Source organism: Salmo salar, chromosome ssa23 (assembly GCF_905237065.1).
Source record: "Salmo salar chromosome ssa23, Ssal_v3.1, whole genome shotgun sequence".
Taxonomy (NCBI): Eukaryota; Metazoa; Chordata; class Actinopteri; order Salmoniformes; family Salmonidae; genus Salmo; species Salmo salar.
The window spans coordinates 33,407,711-33,427,667 of record NC_059464.1 but is presented as its reverse complement, the minus strand read 5'-3'; the positions used below and the strand labels follow the sequence as shown (position 1 = coordinate 33,427,667).

Sequence of the window (19,957 nt, the reverse complement as noted above, 5' to 3'; positions counted from 1 at the left end):
TATTTTAAAAAATGTTACTAGGTAAGTCAGTTAAGCACAAATTATTATTTACAATGACAGCCTACACTGGCCAAACCCGGACAACGCTGGGCCAATTGTGCGCCGCCCTATGGGACTCCCAATCACGGAGGGTTGTGATACAGCCTGGATTTGAACCAGGGTGTCTGTAGTGGCGCCTCTAGCACTGGGGTGCAGTGCCTTAGACCGCTGTGCCACTCGGGAGCCCATCAGCAACAGGTGTGGCTGAAATAGCCAAATCCACTAAATTGAAGGGGTGTCCACATACTTTTGGCCATGTAGTGTACATTTCAGCATCGTTACCTTAGAATTTTCCATATGCAAATCCATATGTGTGCATACACTAACACAGGTCACCTCTGAACGTGTATGACGTGACCTGCCTCGCCTTACAAAGCTTCAGCGTAATAGCAAAGTGACAAAAGTATCTTGAAGCTCACTCCCTTCATGCATTCATGCTGATATATGTGACACATCTGTATTCAAACCTAGGGTCGTTTACTACCATGTAACACCTAGCATGAATAGCAAAGCTAGACATTAATGACACCATTGTCATCCTGGGTGAGAATTTTCTTCAGCAGGTGGAGAAAGTAATGTAATGCTTAGAGCAGAGAAACAACACGATTGTTTGCATTGGGCCATTTGCTCTGCAGCTCTGTTGAGACCCAGGGAGCTCAAACAGGACAACTGCCACAGCTGAATGCGTTATATTGCAGAGGGGCATGCTATGTGGACAGAGCTACAACTCCTATCTCAAACTCTCCCCAGAAAGAGGTTCACTATTTCAGGCTTGAGATTAAATCACGTTGGCTGCCAAAAAATCATGCTGTATTTAGATGTGAGAAAAACTATAATTTGCATCATCACTCTTTCCTGACCGGCTACTTATTATTTTAACTCCCTCCCAAATACTACACAACAATATTTTGCACCGCCTTCATTGTCTTTAGAAACACTTTCCATTGGCTTGGTCCCAATGTTCCATAATTGCCACAAACCGCTTATGTAAATATCAAGTGGTTAACGAATAATTAGTGTTTCATTGGCGAACAACCACCTCTGATCCCCGTCTACTCTGTTAGACCCCTCCCACGTAGAGCCGCCCTGAAGACTAGACCCCTTTTGAATGACAGCGCAGGGAAAATATACGAATTTTTGTCTAATTTCCCGCAGCTATAGCGTCGATGAGCATCAGTCGAAGAACTCCATTCTAACTGAATGGATTGGCATGGGGAGAAGCGGACCTCAAAACTTGGCTAAGCGGCAGCTTTGGAATTATATTCATTTTACGATGGCTTTACTTTCGCTGCTGCTCAGACCAGGTAAGGCAACATTCATATATGTTCTCTTGTGTGCATGCAAAACATTTTCCCCGCATCCCGAATGGATGATGGAAAACTTTCTTGGCTGTGCTAAATGGTGCGAGATGAGCGAGACTTGTTCACAAAAACACTCGCTTTCTTAAATATTTAGGAACTAAAATATGGCAGTGTGTTTTGTTTACAGTATATTTATGTGCATGTAGTTATAGTAACAGTAAATAGCTACAAGTTAAATCGGTAATCAGCGGTCTTTTGCTGTGTGCCTAGACCTTCAAATCTAACGGTAGTCATTGGCCTATACCAGGCTAGCTAGCAGCCATCGTCGCGAACCAACAGGCTGCTGTTGCTAGTTAGCTAGCTAGACAACACGAGCTACTTCGGTCGAACTTTTAGCTACATTCGCTAAATCCGTCAAGTAGCATTAATCACGAGCAGTCTTCATTTATGTATTTTTTTTTCACGATCGTAGTTATACTTTATCGATACTATATTCACACACAAAGTCTTGAATAAAGTTCGAGCTTGTAGAAGTCCGCTAATAAAGATCGTTAGCATTTGGCTTGATAACCTATTCACGTTGTATTCAAACATGTTGTTTGTAGAAAGTAGCAACAAATTGCTAATACGTTTTAACACGTAACACGCGAACCAGCTGTTAATGCCGTGACTAGTTTACCTTGCAAAATGAAACGTTAGATGGTGTTTTGTTCATGCTTAATTTGTTACCATGCATGGCATGGTGTCAGACTTCTCGGCCTCTGAATGTGTCCATCGTACAGTAACTTGACATTTTTTTGGCCTGAGCTTTGTTGTGTGCATGCGCCATACATCGTCAGACGTTTGGATGCTTTGTTACCAAAACATGCATCTAACTAACGAAACAAAGTGTGTATGCGTGGTGATTAGCTTTTTGACTTTAAATTACATTTGCAGGTCTTTGAAAACTGCATAATATTACAAACACAAGTTTCACTCACAAAAGAGTGGTAGAAATGGGAAGGTCAACAAATCAATGGGGCGTTGAGACGTGAATGTGTAAGGCGTTGATGCTTTTCTCCATAGACCATTAGATAAACTTCACATACAGTTGGGCGCTATGAAATCTATTTGAATGGATTTCAATTAGCGACGTTTACGCATTGCACTATGTTGTTAGTGATAGTTGAATAATTTTCAATGTAGTTCAGCATAATAATCATGGAATATTCATTGTCCATTAATCATCCCCAGTTAAATTATTACTTCCCCATAATGTGGTAGACTGCTATGACATGGTTATTGTGCATTTTGAGTGTATTCATGTACATAGCAGGATGATGATAATTCTTATTAAACTGGATATGCCATGCTTGCCTTGTTTACATACTGTAATGAAACAGCAAGCAGGTAAAGCCAACCTCTATTCCACAGATTAGTTCAGTTTATTTTGTTTCCCTTAAATTGTTCTCAAGCCTATTGAAATATGTTGTTATAAATGCAAATTCGTCCTATTCTCTTCTTAATCCTTTCCCATGTTTTCCGCACATTGCCTCTTGTCAAAGGCTGGCCATAAAGAGCCTATAGGGATAACCATGGTTGTTTATAGCTCTATATGCCGCGATTGTCAAAAATGGACAATCATAGCCGAGCTCAGTGACCCCAGTGCTTGCAGGGAGATCATTGGCGGAAATCAGACGAGGGATGGTAGAATGCTTCTGAGTTGACCTCTCACACTCATCTCAGTTTTGATTAACAGTTGCCAAGACTTATGTGGGCTTCAGTTACTAGAGAATGTATTCACACAGTTTGCAACCAAGGATCTTTTCGGACTGTCTGGGAAAAATATTTCAATATTTTTATTATTGGCAAGTTCATCATGCCCTTTGGTTTTAGAACAGTTTGGAGGACTTGTTGATTAGCCTATGTCAGATGTTAATAAAAAATGGTTTATGTTTCAGTTTTCAGTCTTATTGAGGCTGTTTATTTATGTGTGTGTTATGTCTGTGACATCTTATGACACTTGCACAGGCAATAAGTTGATGTAATGCAAATGCACCTGGCATCTAGAGCTTCAAGATAAGACTATAATATTCTCAAAACATCAAACATTGGAATACATAGTCTCCTTGTCGCCCCCAACATATTCACTGGCAGATGCACAGTACTGAGTAATAACTTCACACAGGAAGTGCCAAATTTATACAATCCCAACATCCTTGGCCAGCTGTTGCTCAATGCTGAACAAGCACGGCTCTTTGTGCAGTACCTTTTGGGTCTGAATTCTGCCTCGCATACAGTGGTCATGTGCCATGCTCCTTAATGCCCCCCATATTGACCCAGCAACAGCCAAACCATATTCAACACCCTTAAGCAAACTACACAGATTGGCTTCCTCCAGCAGTGAAGCACTGTGTTATTTCAGTGAGGGTGAGTTGAGGGAAATAGGTTGAGACTGACCATTCCCGTGTGGGCTGGCTGGTGTAGTTGGGTTTTAATGAGCTCTTTATTGACGTAAACTCCATAGGTGGAAAGGTTTGGCTGTCCTGCTGCATGTAGCTAGGCTGTACAGCTGATGTGTTTAAACCCTGAAAATTCACTATAGCAAAGTTATTAGGCCGTGAACAAACTAATAAGAGTGATTTCTATTGGCATTTTTTTTCATTATATGGTGGTTACAGTTGTGTTAAGCAGTTTTTTCATTATCAATGTTCATTCTTACAAAGAGTTGAGACACAAAACACATTCGTATTAGAGGTCGACCGATTATGATTTTTCAACGCCGATACCGATTATTGGAGGACCAAAAGCCCATACCGATTAATCGGCCGATTTTCTATTTATTTATTTGTAATAATGACATTTACAACAATACTGAATGAACACTTATTTTAAGTTAATATAATACATCAATAAAATCAATTTAGCCTCAAATAAATAATGAAACATGTTCAATTTGGTTATTTGGTTTAAATAATGCAAAAACAAAGTGTTGGAGAAGAAAGTAAAACTGCAATATGTGCCATGTAAGAAAGCTAACGTTTAAGTACCTTGCTCAGAACATGGGAACATATGAAAGCTGGTGGTTCCTTTTAACATGAGTCTTCAATATTCCCAGGTAAGATGTTTTAGGTTGTAGTTATTATAGGAATTATAGGACTATTTCTCTCTATACGCTATTCATATACCTTTGACTATTGGATGTTCTTATAGGCACTTTAGTATTGCCAGTAAAACAGTATAGCTTCCGTCCCTCTCCTCGCTCCTACCTGGGCTCGAACCAGGAACACATCGACAACAGCCACCCTCGAAGCAGCGTTACCCATGCAGAGCAAGGGGAAGAACAACTACTCCAAGTCTCAGAGCGAGTGACGTTTGAAACGCTATTAGCGCGCACCCGCTAACTAGCTAGCCATTTTACATAGGTTACACCAGCCTAATCTTGGGAGTTGACAGGCTTGAAGTCATAAACAGCGCAATGAAGAGCTGCTGGCAAAAAAACACAAAAGTGCTTTTTGAATGAATGCTTATGAGCCTGCTGGTGCCTACCACCGCTCAGTCAGACTGCTCTATCAAATCATAGACTTAATTATAATAAACACACTGTCACGGCTGTTGTCGGTGAATGAGGACCAATACGCAGCAGGTACGTGAATGCTCATCTTGATTTTTAATTAATCTCAAAAATGACCATACAAAATAACAAAACACGAACACTCGACAAATAAACAGTCTGGTAAGGCACAAGGCTATACACAGAATAATCACCCACAAATCACACATACAAACACACCCTAATATATGGAACTCTCAATCAAAGGCAGATAGACAACACCTGCCTTCAACTGAGAGTCCCAACCCCAATCAACCAAACATAGAAACACACAACCTAGACTAACCATAGAATTACTAAACATAAACCAAAACCCGGAATTACTAAATCAAACACCCTTTACACAAAACACACCACCCCGAACCACAGAAAACAAATACCCCCTGCCACGCCCTGACCAAACTACAAAACAATTAACCTTATATACTGGCCAGGACGTGACAGTACCCCCCCCTTAAAGGTGCTACCCCAGAAGCACCTTAACAAAAAATAACCCCAAGCAACACCAACAAAAGTCCCCTTTTCTAAAGGGAGGGAAGGGAGGGTGGCTGCCGTCAACGACGGCACTGTGCTACACCCCCCCTCCCCAACCCACCTATTTCTGGAGGTGGCTCTGGCTCCGGCCGTTCCAGGCTGTCGGGCCACTCTGGCATCGCCGGGGGGCAGTCGGGGCAGTCTGGCAATTCGGGACAGTCTGGGCAGTCTGGCAATTCGGGACAGTCTGGGCAGTCTGGCAATTCGGGACAGTCTGGGCAGTCTGGCAATTCGGGACAGTCTGGGCAGTCTGGCAATTCGGGACAGTCTGGGCAGTCTGGCCACTCCGGCAGTTCAGGGCAGTCTGGCCACTCCGGCAGTTCAGGGCAGTCTGGCCACTCCGGCAGTTCAGGGCAGTCTGGCCACTCCGGCAGTTCAGGGCAGTCTGGCCACTCCGGCAGTTCAGGGCAGTCTGGCCACTCCGGCAGTTCAGGGCAGTCTGGCCACTCCGGCAGTTCAGGGCAGTCTGGCCACTCCGGCAGTTCAGCGCAGTCTGGCCACTCCGGCAGTTCAGCGCAGTCTGGCCACTCCGGCAGTTCAGCGCAGTCTGGCCACTCCGGCAGTTCAGCGCAGTCTGGCCACTCCGGCAGTTCAGCGCAGTCTGGCCACTCCGGCAGTTCAGCGCAGTCTGGCCACTCCGGCAGTTCAGCGCAGTCTGGCCACTCCGGCAGTTCAGCGCAGTCTGGCCACTCCGGCAGTTCAGCGCAGTCTGGCCTCTCCGGCAGTTCAGCGCAGTCTGACCTCTCTGGCGACTGTTGACTGGCGGGCAGCTCTGACGACTGTTGACTGGCGGGCAGCTCTGACGACTGTTGACTGGCGGGCAGCTCTGGCGATCGACTGTTGACTGGCGGGCAGCTCTGACGATGACTGTTGACTGGCGGGCAGCTCTGGCGAGACTGTTGACTGGCGGGCAGCTCTGACGATGACTGTTGACTGGCGGGCAGCTCTGACGATGACTGTTGACTGGCGGGCAGCTCTGACGATGACTGTTGACTGGCGGGCAGCTCTGACGATGACTGTTGACTGGCGGGCAGCTCTGACGATGACTGTTGACTGGCGGGCAGCTCTGACGATGACTGTTGACTGGCGGGCAGCTCTGACGATGACTGTTGACTGGCGGGCAGCTCTGACGATGACTGTTGACTGGCGGGCAGCTCTGACGATGACTGTTGACTGGCGGGCAGCTCTGACGATGACTGTTGACTGGCGGGCAGCTCTGACGATGACTGTTGACTGGCGGGCAGCTCTGACGATGACTGTTGACTGGCGGGCAGCTCTGACGATGACTGTTGACTGGCGGGCAGCTCTGACGATGACTGTTGACTGGCGAGGCTGGGTTGACGCACTTGTAGCCTGGTGCGTGGTGCTGGTACTGGGCTTACCAGATTATGTACACGCACCTCCAGGCTAGTGCGGGGAGCGGGAACAGGACGAGTCGGACTGGGTTGACGCACTTCCGGGTCCGCACGAGAGACAGGAGCTGGAAACCCAGGGCTATGGAGGCGCACAGCCGGTCTAGATCTTACCTCCTGCACAACCCGCCTTGGCTGGATGGAACTAGTAGCCCTGTACGAGCGGGGTGCTCGTACAGGGCAGACTGGGCTGTGCAGGGGCCTGATGGTAGCCGTGCGTAGAGCGGGAGTTGGGTAGCCTGGTCCTCGGAGGCGTACCGGCGACCAGATGCGCTGCGCAGGCATCCTCCTACCAGGCTGGATGCCCGCTCTAGCACGGCACCTGCGAGGGGCTGGAATAACGCGCACCGGACTATGCGTGCGTATGGGTGAGATAGTGCGCTCCTCAGCGAAACATAGTGCTCTCCACCCCATACGCTCCTCCATATAACCACGAGTAGCTGGCTTCCGGCTCTTCTTACGCCTAGCCAAACTACCCGTGTGCCCCCCCAAAATTTTCTTGGGGGTGCCTCTCGTGCTTCTCCTTCAGCGCGTACTTGGCCTCGTACCACCGCCTCTCTGCTTTGGCTGCCTCAATTTCCCCCTGCGGGCGTCGATAATCCCCAGCCTGATGCCAGGGTCCGGCCCCGTCCAGAACTTCCTCCCAAGTCCACTTCTCCCGCCAGTCCAACTCGAACTCCGTCTGCTCCTTCCTCTGCTGCTTGGTCCTTTGGTGGTGGGTGATTCTGTCACAGTTGTTGTCGGTGAATGAGGACCAATACGCAGCAGGTACGTGAATGCTCATCTTGATTTTTAATTAATCTCGAAAATGACCATACAAAATAACAAAACACGAACACTCGACAAATAAACAGTCTGGTAAGGCACAAGGCTATACACAGAATAATCACCCACAAATCACACATACAAACACACCCTAATATATGGAACTCTCAATCAAAGGCAGATAGACAACACCTGCCTTCAACTGAGAGTCCCAACCCCAATCAACCAAACATAGAAACACACAACCTAGACTAACCATAGAATTACTAAACATAAACCAAAACCCGGAATTACTAAATCAAACACCCTTTACACAAAACACACCACCCCGAACCACAGAAAACAAATACCCCCTGCCACGCCCTGACCAAACTACAAAACAATTAACCTTATATACTGGCCAGGACGTGACACACACAGAAATACGAGCCTTAGGTCATTAATATGGTCGAATCCGGAAACTATCATCTCGAAAACAAAAAGTTTTTTCCTTTCAGTGAAATACCGAACTGTTCCGTCTTTTATCTAACGGGTGGCATCCCTAATCTAAATATTCCTGTTACATTGCACAACCTTCAATGTTATGTCATAATTACGTAAAATTCTGGCAAATTAGTTCGCAACGAGCCAGGCGGCCCAAACTGTTGCATATACCCTGACTCTGCGTGCAATGAACGCTAGAGATGTGACACAATTTCATGTTAGCAGGCAATAGTAACTAAATATGCAGGTTTAAAAATATATACTTGTGTATTGATTTTAAAGAAAGGCATTGATGTTTATGGTTAGGTACATTGGTGCAACAACAGTGCTTTTTTCGCAAATGCGCTTGTTAAATCATCACGCGTTTCTCGAAGTAGGCTGTGATTTGATGAGAAATTAACAGGCACCGCATCGATTATATGCAACGCAGGACACGTTAGATAAACTAGTAATATCATCAACCATGTGTAGTTAACTAGTGATTATGTTAAGATTGATAGTTTTTTATAAGATAAGTTTAATTCTAGCTAGCAACTTACCTTGGCTTCTTGCTGCCCTCGCGTAATAGGTAGTCAGCCTGCCATGCAGGCTCCTCGTGGAGTGCAATGTAAGGCAGGTGGTTAGAGCGTTGGACTAGTAACCGGAAGGTTGCAAAAACGAATCCCCCCTGAACAAGGCGGTTAACCTCCGTTCCTAGGCCGTCATTGAAAATAAGAATGTGTTCTTAATCTGACTTGCCTAGTTAAATAAAGGTGTAACAAATAAAATAATAATAATCGTCAAATCGGTGGCCAAAAATACCGATTACCGATTGTTATGAAAACTTGAAATCGGCCATAATTAATCGGCCATTCCGATTAATCGGTCGACCTCTAATTCGTATACACTACCATGAACTAGGCCTAGCTATATCTTCGCTTTGACTTACACATGGTTCAAATTCTAAACAAAGTACTTTCCCCCTAATGTTTCTGATCACCTGTTATTGGGGGTTGTTGGCAACTTTAGCGATGATAAACATGTAGCACCTGCCTACTGTTTCCTCCCTCCCCACAGCACACTGCCAGCAGTGCCGTATCCAGCGCTGCAATGCGGAGTACGTGGCCTCTACCTCACCCTCTAGTGGTCTCCAAGAGGACTCCCCGTCCGATGTGGACTACTGCATCGCCCTGCGCGCCTACGCCCTGTGTACCCGACGCACGGCGCGCAGCTGCAGGGGCGACCTGGTCTACCACTCAGCTGTGTTCCGCATCAAGGAACTCTTCTCCCAGCAAAACTGCTCCAGCGACGGGCCCACCTCCTCGGCCAAGGCCACCAGCACCTCCAGGCCGGCCGTGTCCGAGCTATGCGACTACGAGAGCCGTGTGCTGGCTTTGGGCCCCGCAGGCCAGGGGAAGAAGTACGCCCACTGTGGATTATTCGGGGACCCGCACCTGCGGACGTTCCGCGACGAGTTCCAGACGTGCAAGGTGGAGGGGGGCATGGCCTCTCATCGATAACCGCTACCTGTCAGTGCAGGTGACTAACGTGCCTGTTGTCCTGGGCTCCAGTGCCACCGCCACCAGCAAGGTAAGCTGTGCTATGGGTTCACATCTGGTCATGTTACTGACAGTAATGTCATTAAAACACTGAAAAACTTAGGGCTCAATCATAACAAAGATACCTGAACTTTTAATGTACAGTACCAGTCAAACGTTTGGACACACCTACTCATTCAAGGGTTTTTCTTTATTTTTACTATTTTAAACATTGTGGAATAATAGTGAAGACATCAAAACTATGAAATAACACATATGGAATCATGTAGTAACCAAAAAAGTGTTAAAACAAATCAAAATATATTTTATATTTGAGATTCTTCAAAGTAGCCAGCCTTTGCCTTGACGACAGCTTTGCTAATCAGTTGTGTTGTGACAAGGTTGGGGTGGTATACAGAAGATAGCCCTATTAGGTAAAAGACCAAGTTCATATTATGGCAAGAACAGCTCAAATAAGCAAAGAGAAACTACAGTCCATCATTACTTTAAGACATGAAGGTCAGTCAATCCAGAAAACGTCAATAACACCGAGTGCAGTTGCAAAAACCATAAAGCGCTATGATGAAACTGGCTCTCATGAGGACCGCCACAGGAAGGAAAACCGAGTTACCTCTGCTGCAGAGGAAAGGTTCATTAGAGTTAACTGCACCTCGGATTGCAGCCCAAATAAATGCTTCACAGAGTTCAAGTAACAGACACATCTCAACATCAAATGTTCAGAGGAGACAGCGTGAATCAGGCCTTCATGGTGCAAAGAAACCACTACTAAAGGACACCAATAATAAGAAGAGACTTGCTTGGGCCAAGAAACACGAGCAATGTACATTAGACCGGTGGAAATCTGTCCTTTGGGCTGATGAGTCCAAATTTGAGATTTTTAGGACTATAATTTGTTTTTCAACAGGACAATGACCCAAAACACACCTACAGGCTGTGTAAGGGCTATTTGACCAATAAGTAGGGTGATGGAGTGCTGCATCAGATGACCTGGCCTCCACAATCACCCGACCTCAACCCAATTGAGATGGTTTGGGATGAGTTGGACGACGGAGTGAAGGAAAAGTAGCCAACAAGTGCTGAGTATATGTGGGAACTCCTTCAAGACTGTTGGAAAAGCATTCCTCATGAAGCTGGTTGAGAGAATGCCAAGAGTGGGCAAAGCTGTCATCAAGGCAAAGGGTGGCTACTTTGAAGAATCTAAAATTTACAGTATATTTTGATTTGTTTAACACTTTTTTGGTTAATACATGATTCCATATGTGTTATTTTATTGTTTTGATGTCTTATGCTACAATGTAGAACATAGTAAAAATAAAGAAAAACCGTTGAATGAGTAGGTATGTCCAAACTTTTGACTGGTACTGTATGTCATACATTGAAGTCAAAGGGAGATTGGCACGATGGTTCAATATATAGAAATATTATCTCAAGTTAGGATTCAATCTGTCTCTACTGCCTCCAGAGACCCTACCTCTGACCTTCCTCTTCCAGACACCAGTGGAAAGACTGGGTCATTTAGTGGGGTTGGATCAGGGACATGCTTGAGCGCTTTACCTTTAACACATGGGTAGTCATATGGTAGGGATTAACGCTTGCTCAAACATTTTCCTCTCCCACAATTGGATAACCTTTTTCAGCTCTCTAGTCAAATAATTAACAGATCTTTTTGTGTAAATATGGAATTATTTGGAAAGATAAAGAAGTTGTTCGGTAGAAGCAGCATATTTTTGATTCTACTGATTGAGTTTGGCTTTTCTTAATAGAATCTGATCCCTGAAGTCTGAATTTAAGTCTGGTTCTTTGGTCTTCAGTATAAATATAGCCATACTTGGAGCTCAACGTATTATTTGTAGATATGCACTAGATGAATACAACACTTGGTAGACACTAAAAAGTAGGCCTACTATCGATTTTACTAGTGCTAGCCCACCTTGCCACATTTGCTTATTTTCTAAGAGAATCTATTTTTATCAGTACTGTTATTTTCAGCTCATGTGAATTACAAGCAACAGCACCAATGATTGGGTTTTGGACTAGCCAGACTCTGAGAAGACCAATAGAAATTGGCCTAGGCCAAATCATATAGGCTAGATTCTATAAAAAACAAAGTTATACTGACTGTGGTCTGCAAGTTTCTTTCATATCAGAGTTTGTTGAAATCCATGAACCTCAAGGATTTTAGTAAATAACCTTCGCTAGATTGCATATGCGTTTTCAAAGTAAGCCAAACACTACTAAAGAGAGAACCGTTTGAGCAGATTTCAGACCCAACTATTTAAATTAGTTTGGAGTGCATATGAGGGGAAAAATACAAAGCTGTAAGTCAGGGTGCCGGTGCCAACACCCGCATGTCCCCACCGTCTGCTTGAATTGGGGGTCATTTTCAACTTACAGTACAGAAAGGAAATCGTTCATCAAAAACAGTATCCCCTTAACTGTAAAGTTAACCATAGCCACCTCTTTTACGAACAGCTTTGAAGAAATGTCGGCCTAGTACAAAAAATCCAGACTGGGCTCCAGAGTTGTCAGAGAGTAGTCCAGACCCTGTGGCAGTTGTAGTGGAAGGTATTTCGGATTTATGGGCCTATCAGACAGCTGGGTTTGTTTGATCCTGCACTCTCTCAAGAAAAAGTATGAAGCCATACATATGCAATGGTTTATGACATTTACATTGATATTTGTTTTAGAAGGCACATATTGAGTAGGCCTAGTTGTTTCTTTGGGGTTGATTATCTCTAAATTGGTGGGCCAAGACATCATCTATGTGTTAGTGATGTTTTCTAGTCCATATTTACTGAAAAATAAAGAGCATAATGAATATTTCTGCTCACGGTGCTTTCCTTCCTTCAGATTACACAATAGTTTTATACCTTTTCCAAGAGAAAGACAGGAATTTGGGTTTTCAAACTTTGAAATGAACTGTTCCCCTTGTCATAAATAGTGAAGGTCCTGCTGACATACTGTGGCTCAACATGGTATTACATTATTGAATGCTTCTGTTGGTTCTGCTGCTTAGTAGACCTATTAGTAATCTGTGTACCGGTATGCAGGACACAACTTTTAACAGATTTCACCTTCATGCAGTACTATTGAAAGAGTAGAAGGGTAGACGTTAATTGAATTGCCTCCAATTAAATCAGGAACAGACTTTCATTCACTGGCATCTCTTTGTTTGCATCTTTCAGATAACGGTGATCTTCAAGTCGTACCATGGCTGTACGGAGCAGAAGGTGTACCAGGCCACCACAGAGGACCTACCCTCTGCCTTCCAGGATGGCACGCGGAGTGGTGGGGAGGGGGGCAGTCTATGGATCGTAGAGAAGGGCGGCTCCGGGGGCCGCCTGGTGAAGATCCAGGCCCGCTACATTGGGACGTCCATCATAGTGCGCAGTGTGGGCCGCTACCTTACCTTTGCCATCCGCATGCCGGAGGACACCCTTGACTTTTCTGAGGAGAACAGTGGGCTGCAGCTCTGTCTGCACGGATGCCCGCGCAACGAGCTCATCAAGGAGCACATGCTGGGGCGCCAGCCTCTTCACCCCCGCCTCCCAGGCTCCGGGTCTAACCCTGAGGTGGGGCCCCTCCTGCCCCCACACCAGACCTACACAGTGGAGCACGCCACAGCCAAGTGCAGGGAGACCCTGCAGGTGGAGGACGTGTACTTCCATTCCTGTGTGTTTGACCTGCTCACCACGGGGGACCCTGAGTTCTCCATGGCAGCCTACGGGGCCCTGGAGGATCTGAAGGCCCTTCCTCCCAGCAAACTGAAGCAGAACTCTCCGAGGACTCCTCGTGTCCAACTCAACAGAGGGGGGCCACACATGCTGGCTACAGCCACCCCCAGTCTGGTCACATTCCTGCTCCTGGTTCTGCTGCTTATGTAAAGGGAAAATAGGACTCAAAGTTGAAGTGACCCCAGCTTGAGGACAGAGTACCTAGAGGTCAGAGATGTTTTTCTTTTGCATTTGTGAATGTTGTGGTTCTTTTCCTGCCACTGAACCATTTGAAGGATTTAACACTCAAAAAGGATCCCAGTGCTTCTTGTCCCCCATATACATGATGGCTGCCAGCATCTGCCACTTAATTGAGTATGAGTCTGAATGCACGCAATCATGTGGGATCTGTCGACGGTTAAGTGCGTAATGCTCTTTCCATTTTCACACTGTTTGTAAATTGGATTAAGACAGTTACAGGATGCTTGAAATGTGAAATTCATCATAACACTGTTGTTGTCGTCTGTGAGCCTGGATGTAAGGCAGCTTATCAAAAAAAATCTTTGTAAATATTTCATGTTTGTTGGGAATACGTCACGATGCACACAACCCTGCCAGACATCATAATCATAGAAAGTAGGCCTATCAGGCTTAAGATGGTGAAAATGGTCTATTATAGTGCAGAGACCTTTGTGGAAATTTAAGACACAATATCTTTACAGTATCATCATTTGGCACCTAACAGTTAACACTCCACATTTAGTTCCTCTGTGTTGTCATATTTACTGAAAATATGTATGTTTCATAAATGGGATGATCCAACAACTAAATGAAAATACTACCTATCCATATGTATTTGGTTTCAGTGTGATATTCTCAGTATTTTTCACTGCATCCAAGTGTGATAGTTATCAGTTAGGTGAAACACTCCCTCTTCAAGCTGCTTGGCTTCCAGTTTTTAAAGGTAAAGAAACAAAATCTCTATATAATAATATATTGAAAGAGTGTATATATGTGTTTTATATTGTGTACATTTGCCTGTGTATAGATGTTTTAAGTGTAATATGTTTTATTGTTGTGGTTAGTTAGGTATTTTTAAATTCTTGTATGAAAAGTTAACTAATATGTGTTTTACCTTATCTGTCATTTTCCATATTAAAAAGTGTTGGACACCAGGGCTTAGTTTGTTTGGTATTTTTCCATCCGCCTTTCAATGCTGTCTACTGCACTAGATGGGTTTTGCTAGTGTAAATCTGTCAATTCTCTGAGTTTTCCTAAATGGTTGCATTTTGGATTTACCATAGGCCATTGACTGTTTCTGAGTGAAACTAATAAAAATGCCTATAATTTGTGGGATAAAACCCATAAGAAAATGTCACTGCCACAGCCTTTGTACCACTGATGGATAAGACCCACTTCTCAGTTTCGGATAAAGTGAAACACTTTCGAAAAACACCCTGCATATATTTAAAATGAAGGCATTAGGTGTTCAGGTTGTGTTGAACGAGGGGAACATTTGTGTCATGGACCGTGTGGAAGGGATGTACTTGCCAACAGAAAATATAACACATTTCTGCTGCGCACTGGAGCCTGTTCCACAGATTGACAAGCCAGAGATATTGATGGCTTTCCCTCTAGCCCGTCCAGCCCACTTTCCTGTTGATTAAATGGAGATCTACATTTAAGCAGTTCTGAAATTAATTTAGATTTAAGCCAATCGGGTAACTAGTGTTTTTTTTTTAAATTTATGCCAAGATCTATGCCAAATAATTTAGAATTTGACAAATAGTGAGGGACAAGGTTTTCTCTCCAAGCGAGGAGAGAACCTCATTTTGTTTGTTTTGTTAGGGGCTTATAGGCTATTCCTGAACTGGCAACTACAAAATATGGTTAACAGAAGGGTGTGTATAGCACTCTGAAAGTACCATTCATAGAAGCATAGTCAATGGTTATATTATGGTAATAATCCAAGTTTTCCAAGTCTGTAGGCTATAGGTGCCCTCTTCCTGCATACAGAACATGCCATGGTTATTATCCCACCGATTCCCTGCCAGGTTCCTCAAGAGTCCCCAAACTAACTGCTTCTATCTGGCTCTACTTTCTTTGTGTGCATGCGCGTGTGTGTGTGCAGCAGTAAGGGGTGTTTATGTGTGGTCTCTGTGTAAATGTTAGCTTACTGCTGAGCTGGCTAGTGAATCTGATCTAGTTTGCCAGACTAGGCTTTAAACAAGGTTTGGCCTTTGCTTGACAGTATTTTAAAAACAATAAATACACCACAGACAGCACAGGACATTGTTAGATACATAAATGTTCCCAGTTAGCTAGTCAGCATGCCCTGGCTGTGTTTTATTCCAGTATTTATTCATTTTGCAATGTTGGCTAAGCCATATTCTCACATTGTCTGCTGTATACTAGTATGCACATTTCAGATGATACTCCAATGAGTCACAAGGGTATGGAGACGGGCAGGGAAATTATGAAATGCGTCAGTTGCCCTAAATCATTTTGTTTTTGGGGTGCCTGCTTCATCACCCTTGTTTTTTATATCATCTGAGGGGAAGAAATATGAAGGGAGTCAATTGTGTCGGGTTGTAAAAGCTGTCACAAGATATCTTGTCTTGGCAGCCGAGCAGGCAGAGCACTAGTTAACATGCTGACGGCTATATGGGTCCAATTGACGCTTTAATGGTTATTTTTCTGCACTATACAGTCCTTTCTGTTTTTATGACGTTTGTCAACCCTCCCACTTCAGTTGCCTTATCATTTTTCATTCCATAAATAGATGGGTTAAGACTGTCCATGTTGTTCTTTGATTGTGAACATGGTGGGGGAGATGAAATTTCAATTTTCCTAGCGGTGTAAAAGAAACTGAAGATTCAGTCCTGATTCATATCTGGGAGAACTAGTGACAGCATGACTACTGCCATTAAAACTGACATGTGGGCTCAGAATAGTGAAAACTTGAAACATTTAAACATCTGACAAGCCAGTACACAAATTAGGTTAGAAGATAAAAATAAATAAATACGTTTACAAAAATGTTTTTCTTGAAAAAACATGTTCCTTTAGAATAGATATCCTGCATGCTCAGAATGGTACAAATATGTAGACTTACGTTATGTAAAGGATTGACATAAGTGGGTTTGTACATTTCAGCCATATAGATTGGCCATCACCCACCCTCTACAACCAGTCTCCCTTCATTTTCCCCTGTAAACAAGGACAATTAAAATGCTAATGAGTTGAGAACAAACCCTTGAGTGATTGATACTCTCGACGGAGAAATTAATTTGATATTAACAGAGCAGTTGGCAAGATAAATAGATAGTGCTATGTGAGTCTTCTCCTTGATTGATAAAGAGTTAGATTGATGGCTGTTTTTATACAAGGTTGAAAATGACTTTGCCTTGATAAGGACATAGAGTTCCGTATTATACAAGGTCAACAGAATGTTCTATGTCAAGTCACTTTGCATTGTAGTGCTATTTAAATATTAGACTGGTGAAGTTATTGTTGGTATAGTGATATTATCTTCAGTCAAGATTATACTAAAAAACATGGTGCAAGACTCTCAATGTATGCAATTTATTCCAAGCAATTTGTAAAGGCAAAAATGCTGAGATTCACTGTGGACACTGAGAATCTTTTTTAAAAGCACTTTCTCTTCAATCATTTTACATTTAGGGAGTAAATAGTTAATTATATGAGAGCGTGAAACTCCTGTTTCATAGCTCAGCTACCTTTGTGGACAGCAGCAAGTATCGGTAGTTCTCAAGTTTGTATTATTCTTTACATGTTTTTCATGGCCTATTAAATCACAACTCGTCCTGTTTTCCCATGAATCAGTGGCAGGTAGCTAGTGTGCTGTGCATAATGATAATCAGTAACATCATTTTTGGATTACCCAAACTCAGTATCGTAATCTGATTACATGTATTCTTTTGGATTCCTTTCCATTTAAGAGGCATTAGAAGAAGACAAAAAAAGATCCATTAAACGCATTTGTTGTCATCATAGTGCTCTCTGACTTGTGGTCAGACTCGCTCAGGTGGAAAAAACTTCAAACTGCGCCTTTTTGCTGAAATGAATGTCATTGAGAAAGAAACAGAAAGGTGTCATAATGTATTTTTTTCTCAGACATAATTTCTGAATTTAAAAGTAATCCAAGAAGTAATGCAGTTTTCCAAAAGTATCTGTAATCCGATAACAATATTTTTACTGGTAATGTAACTGATTACTGTTCCATGTTTTTTTGTAATCAGATTAAGTGCAACTGATTACCTGTAACCAGTTACTCCCCAACCCTGTTTATGCCAGGTTAATATGATATTTGAGTGACAATGACCAACAAAATCAATATGGGCCCCCTGGTGGTCAGGGCCACATGCCCTGCATGACCGGTTGGTATTCGGCCATGATTACTACAAGTTTAGATAACTGGCTAGACTAACTACCAATCAAAAAATTGTTACCTGACATGACTAATTGAGTGTCTGTCAGTAGCTAGGTTTTCATCCAATTGGCGACAGATTTTATTGCCATTCTTCTAAAATCCGCATAAAGGAAATATGTGAATTTTCCCACCAGTGGTATGTTTCCACCAAACTGAATTGCTGCGGATTAAAATAAATCACATTTTCAACTCTACCAATAGTTTTGTCAAAAGGCTTTATGAATACATTTGATTGATAAGGGCAGGACCACACAGCATATCATCACGTGACTCCAAGTTTACTTCGATATGATGGTTATTATATCAACATTTGCGCAAAAGTCATTCCCACCGCCATTTTCTCTCATAATTCATTTTAAATACACAAAAAGATCCCACCATGTTGAAGGAAAAAATTATCTATCGCCATTTATAAAATTGTACCGAAACTTGCTGTTTCCATCACAGCTGTCGTTATTATTTTTAATATGGTGTGACTTTACTCGCATAAAAACTGTGGATGGAAACCTGGTTAGTGACTGACATAGCAAGAGAAAAACTGTAGATGGAAACTTGGTTAGTGACTGACATAGCAAGAGAAAAACTGTGGATGGAAACCTGGTTAGTGACTGACATAGCAAGAGAAAAACTGCTGATGGAAACCTGGTTAGTGACTGACATAGCAAGAGAAAAACTGTGGATGGAAACCTGGTTAGTGACTGACATAGCAAGAGAAAAACTGTGGATGGAAACCTGGTTAGTGACTGACATAGCAAGAGAAAAACTGTGGATGGAAACCTGGTTAGTGACTGACATAGCAAGAGAAAAACTGTGGATGGAAACCTGGTTAGTGACTGATATAGCAAGAGAAAAACTGTGGATGGAAACCTGGTTAGTGACTGACATAGCAAGAGAAAAACTGTGGATGGAAACCTGGTTAGTGACTGACATAGCAAGAGAAAAACTGTGGATGGAAACCTGGTTAGTGACTGACATAGCAAGAGAAAAACTGTGGATGGAAACCTGGTTAGTGACTGACATAGCAAGAGAAAAACTGTGGATGGAAACCTGGTTAGTGACTGACATAGCAAGAGAAAAACTGTGGATGGAAACCTGGTTAGTGACTGACATAGCAAGAGAAAAACTGTGGATGGAAACCTGGTTAGTGACTGACATAGCAAGAGAAAAACTGTGGATGGAAACCTGGTTAGTGACTGACATAGCAAGAGAAAAACTGTGGATGGAAACCTGGTTAGTGACTGACATAGCAAGAGAAAAACTGTGGATGGAAACCTGGTTAGTGACTGATATAGCAAGAGAAAAACTGTGGATGGAAACCTGGTTAGTGACTGAAATAGCAAGAGAAAAACTGCTGATGCACAACTCTAAGTAACCGCTTATGTTGCTGTATACCCTCCCCTGGGTTGTGTCTTTCAGCAGGCCTATTGTGCATTCTATTCACTGTATTGTGTAAAATAAAAAGGATGTTCCTCCATCCTATGCAAGAAGTAATTCATGCTATTGCAGTGGTAGTTGCACTGCTGTACAGTAAGGCAATACACAGTAGAGATTACCTGGACAGTTGTGTATAGTTCTGTTATGAGGCTGTGTCACTAAACTTTTAACAAATGGCACCTCTGCATCCCAGAGCCTGGAAAATCCCCACTCGGCATCTGCATCATAAATCTTGGAAAGTTACAATAATTTGCAATTCACTCCCTCATCAAAGGCAATATTACCCTAATTTATTATGTCCCTGCACACGGGGTGCGCAAAGGCTGTGGAGATAAGAGTTTATCAGGAGGGGGATTGATTTTCATTAACTGATTGTAATAAAGATGAACTGCCGGGCTTGCACACTGACCAAGAGCCACACTTTATTATAATTGGTCCAATTTATTTCATGAGCCAGTGCTTCTACTTTTTTTGTCCTCCCTTTTCCCACTGCTCTTTAAAATGTTCTTCCTCCATTCATTACAGTAGTGTCCCAGCCATACAGTTTCTGTCACTAAATAGCCTATCTTTAGATTTTTACTACACAGGCCAATTTGTCAAGTCAGTGATAACATATTTGTTTGTTTTCCTGTGTCTAGCTAAGACATGGTATATTTTCATACTGTACTTTTTGTCAGTATTGCATGAAGGTGC

At 43.2% G+C, this 19,957-nt stretch overlaps 1 protein-coding gene across 1 annotated transcript; it reads left to right on the top strand.

Annotated features, from left to right (window-relative positions):
• Positions 1-1,184: 1,184 nt before the first annotated feature.
• Positions 1,185-14,552, top strand: LOC100195363 (RGM domain family, member A). The gene is given in 4 exon segments (NM_001140392.1): positions 1,185-1,343; positions 9,183-9,605; positions 9,607-9,695; positions 12,850-14,552. Coding segments are annotated over 4 exon segments (1,305 nt in total). The 5' UTR covers positions 1,185-1,249; the 3' UTR covers positions 13,549-14,552.
• Positions 14,553-19,957: the final 5,405 nt, after the last annotated feature.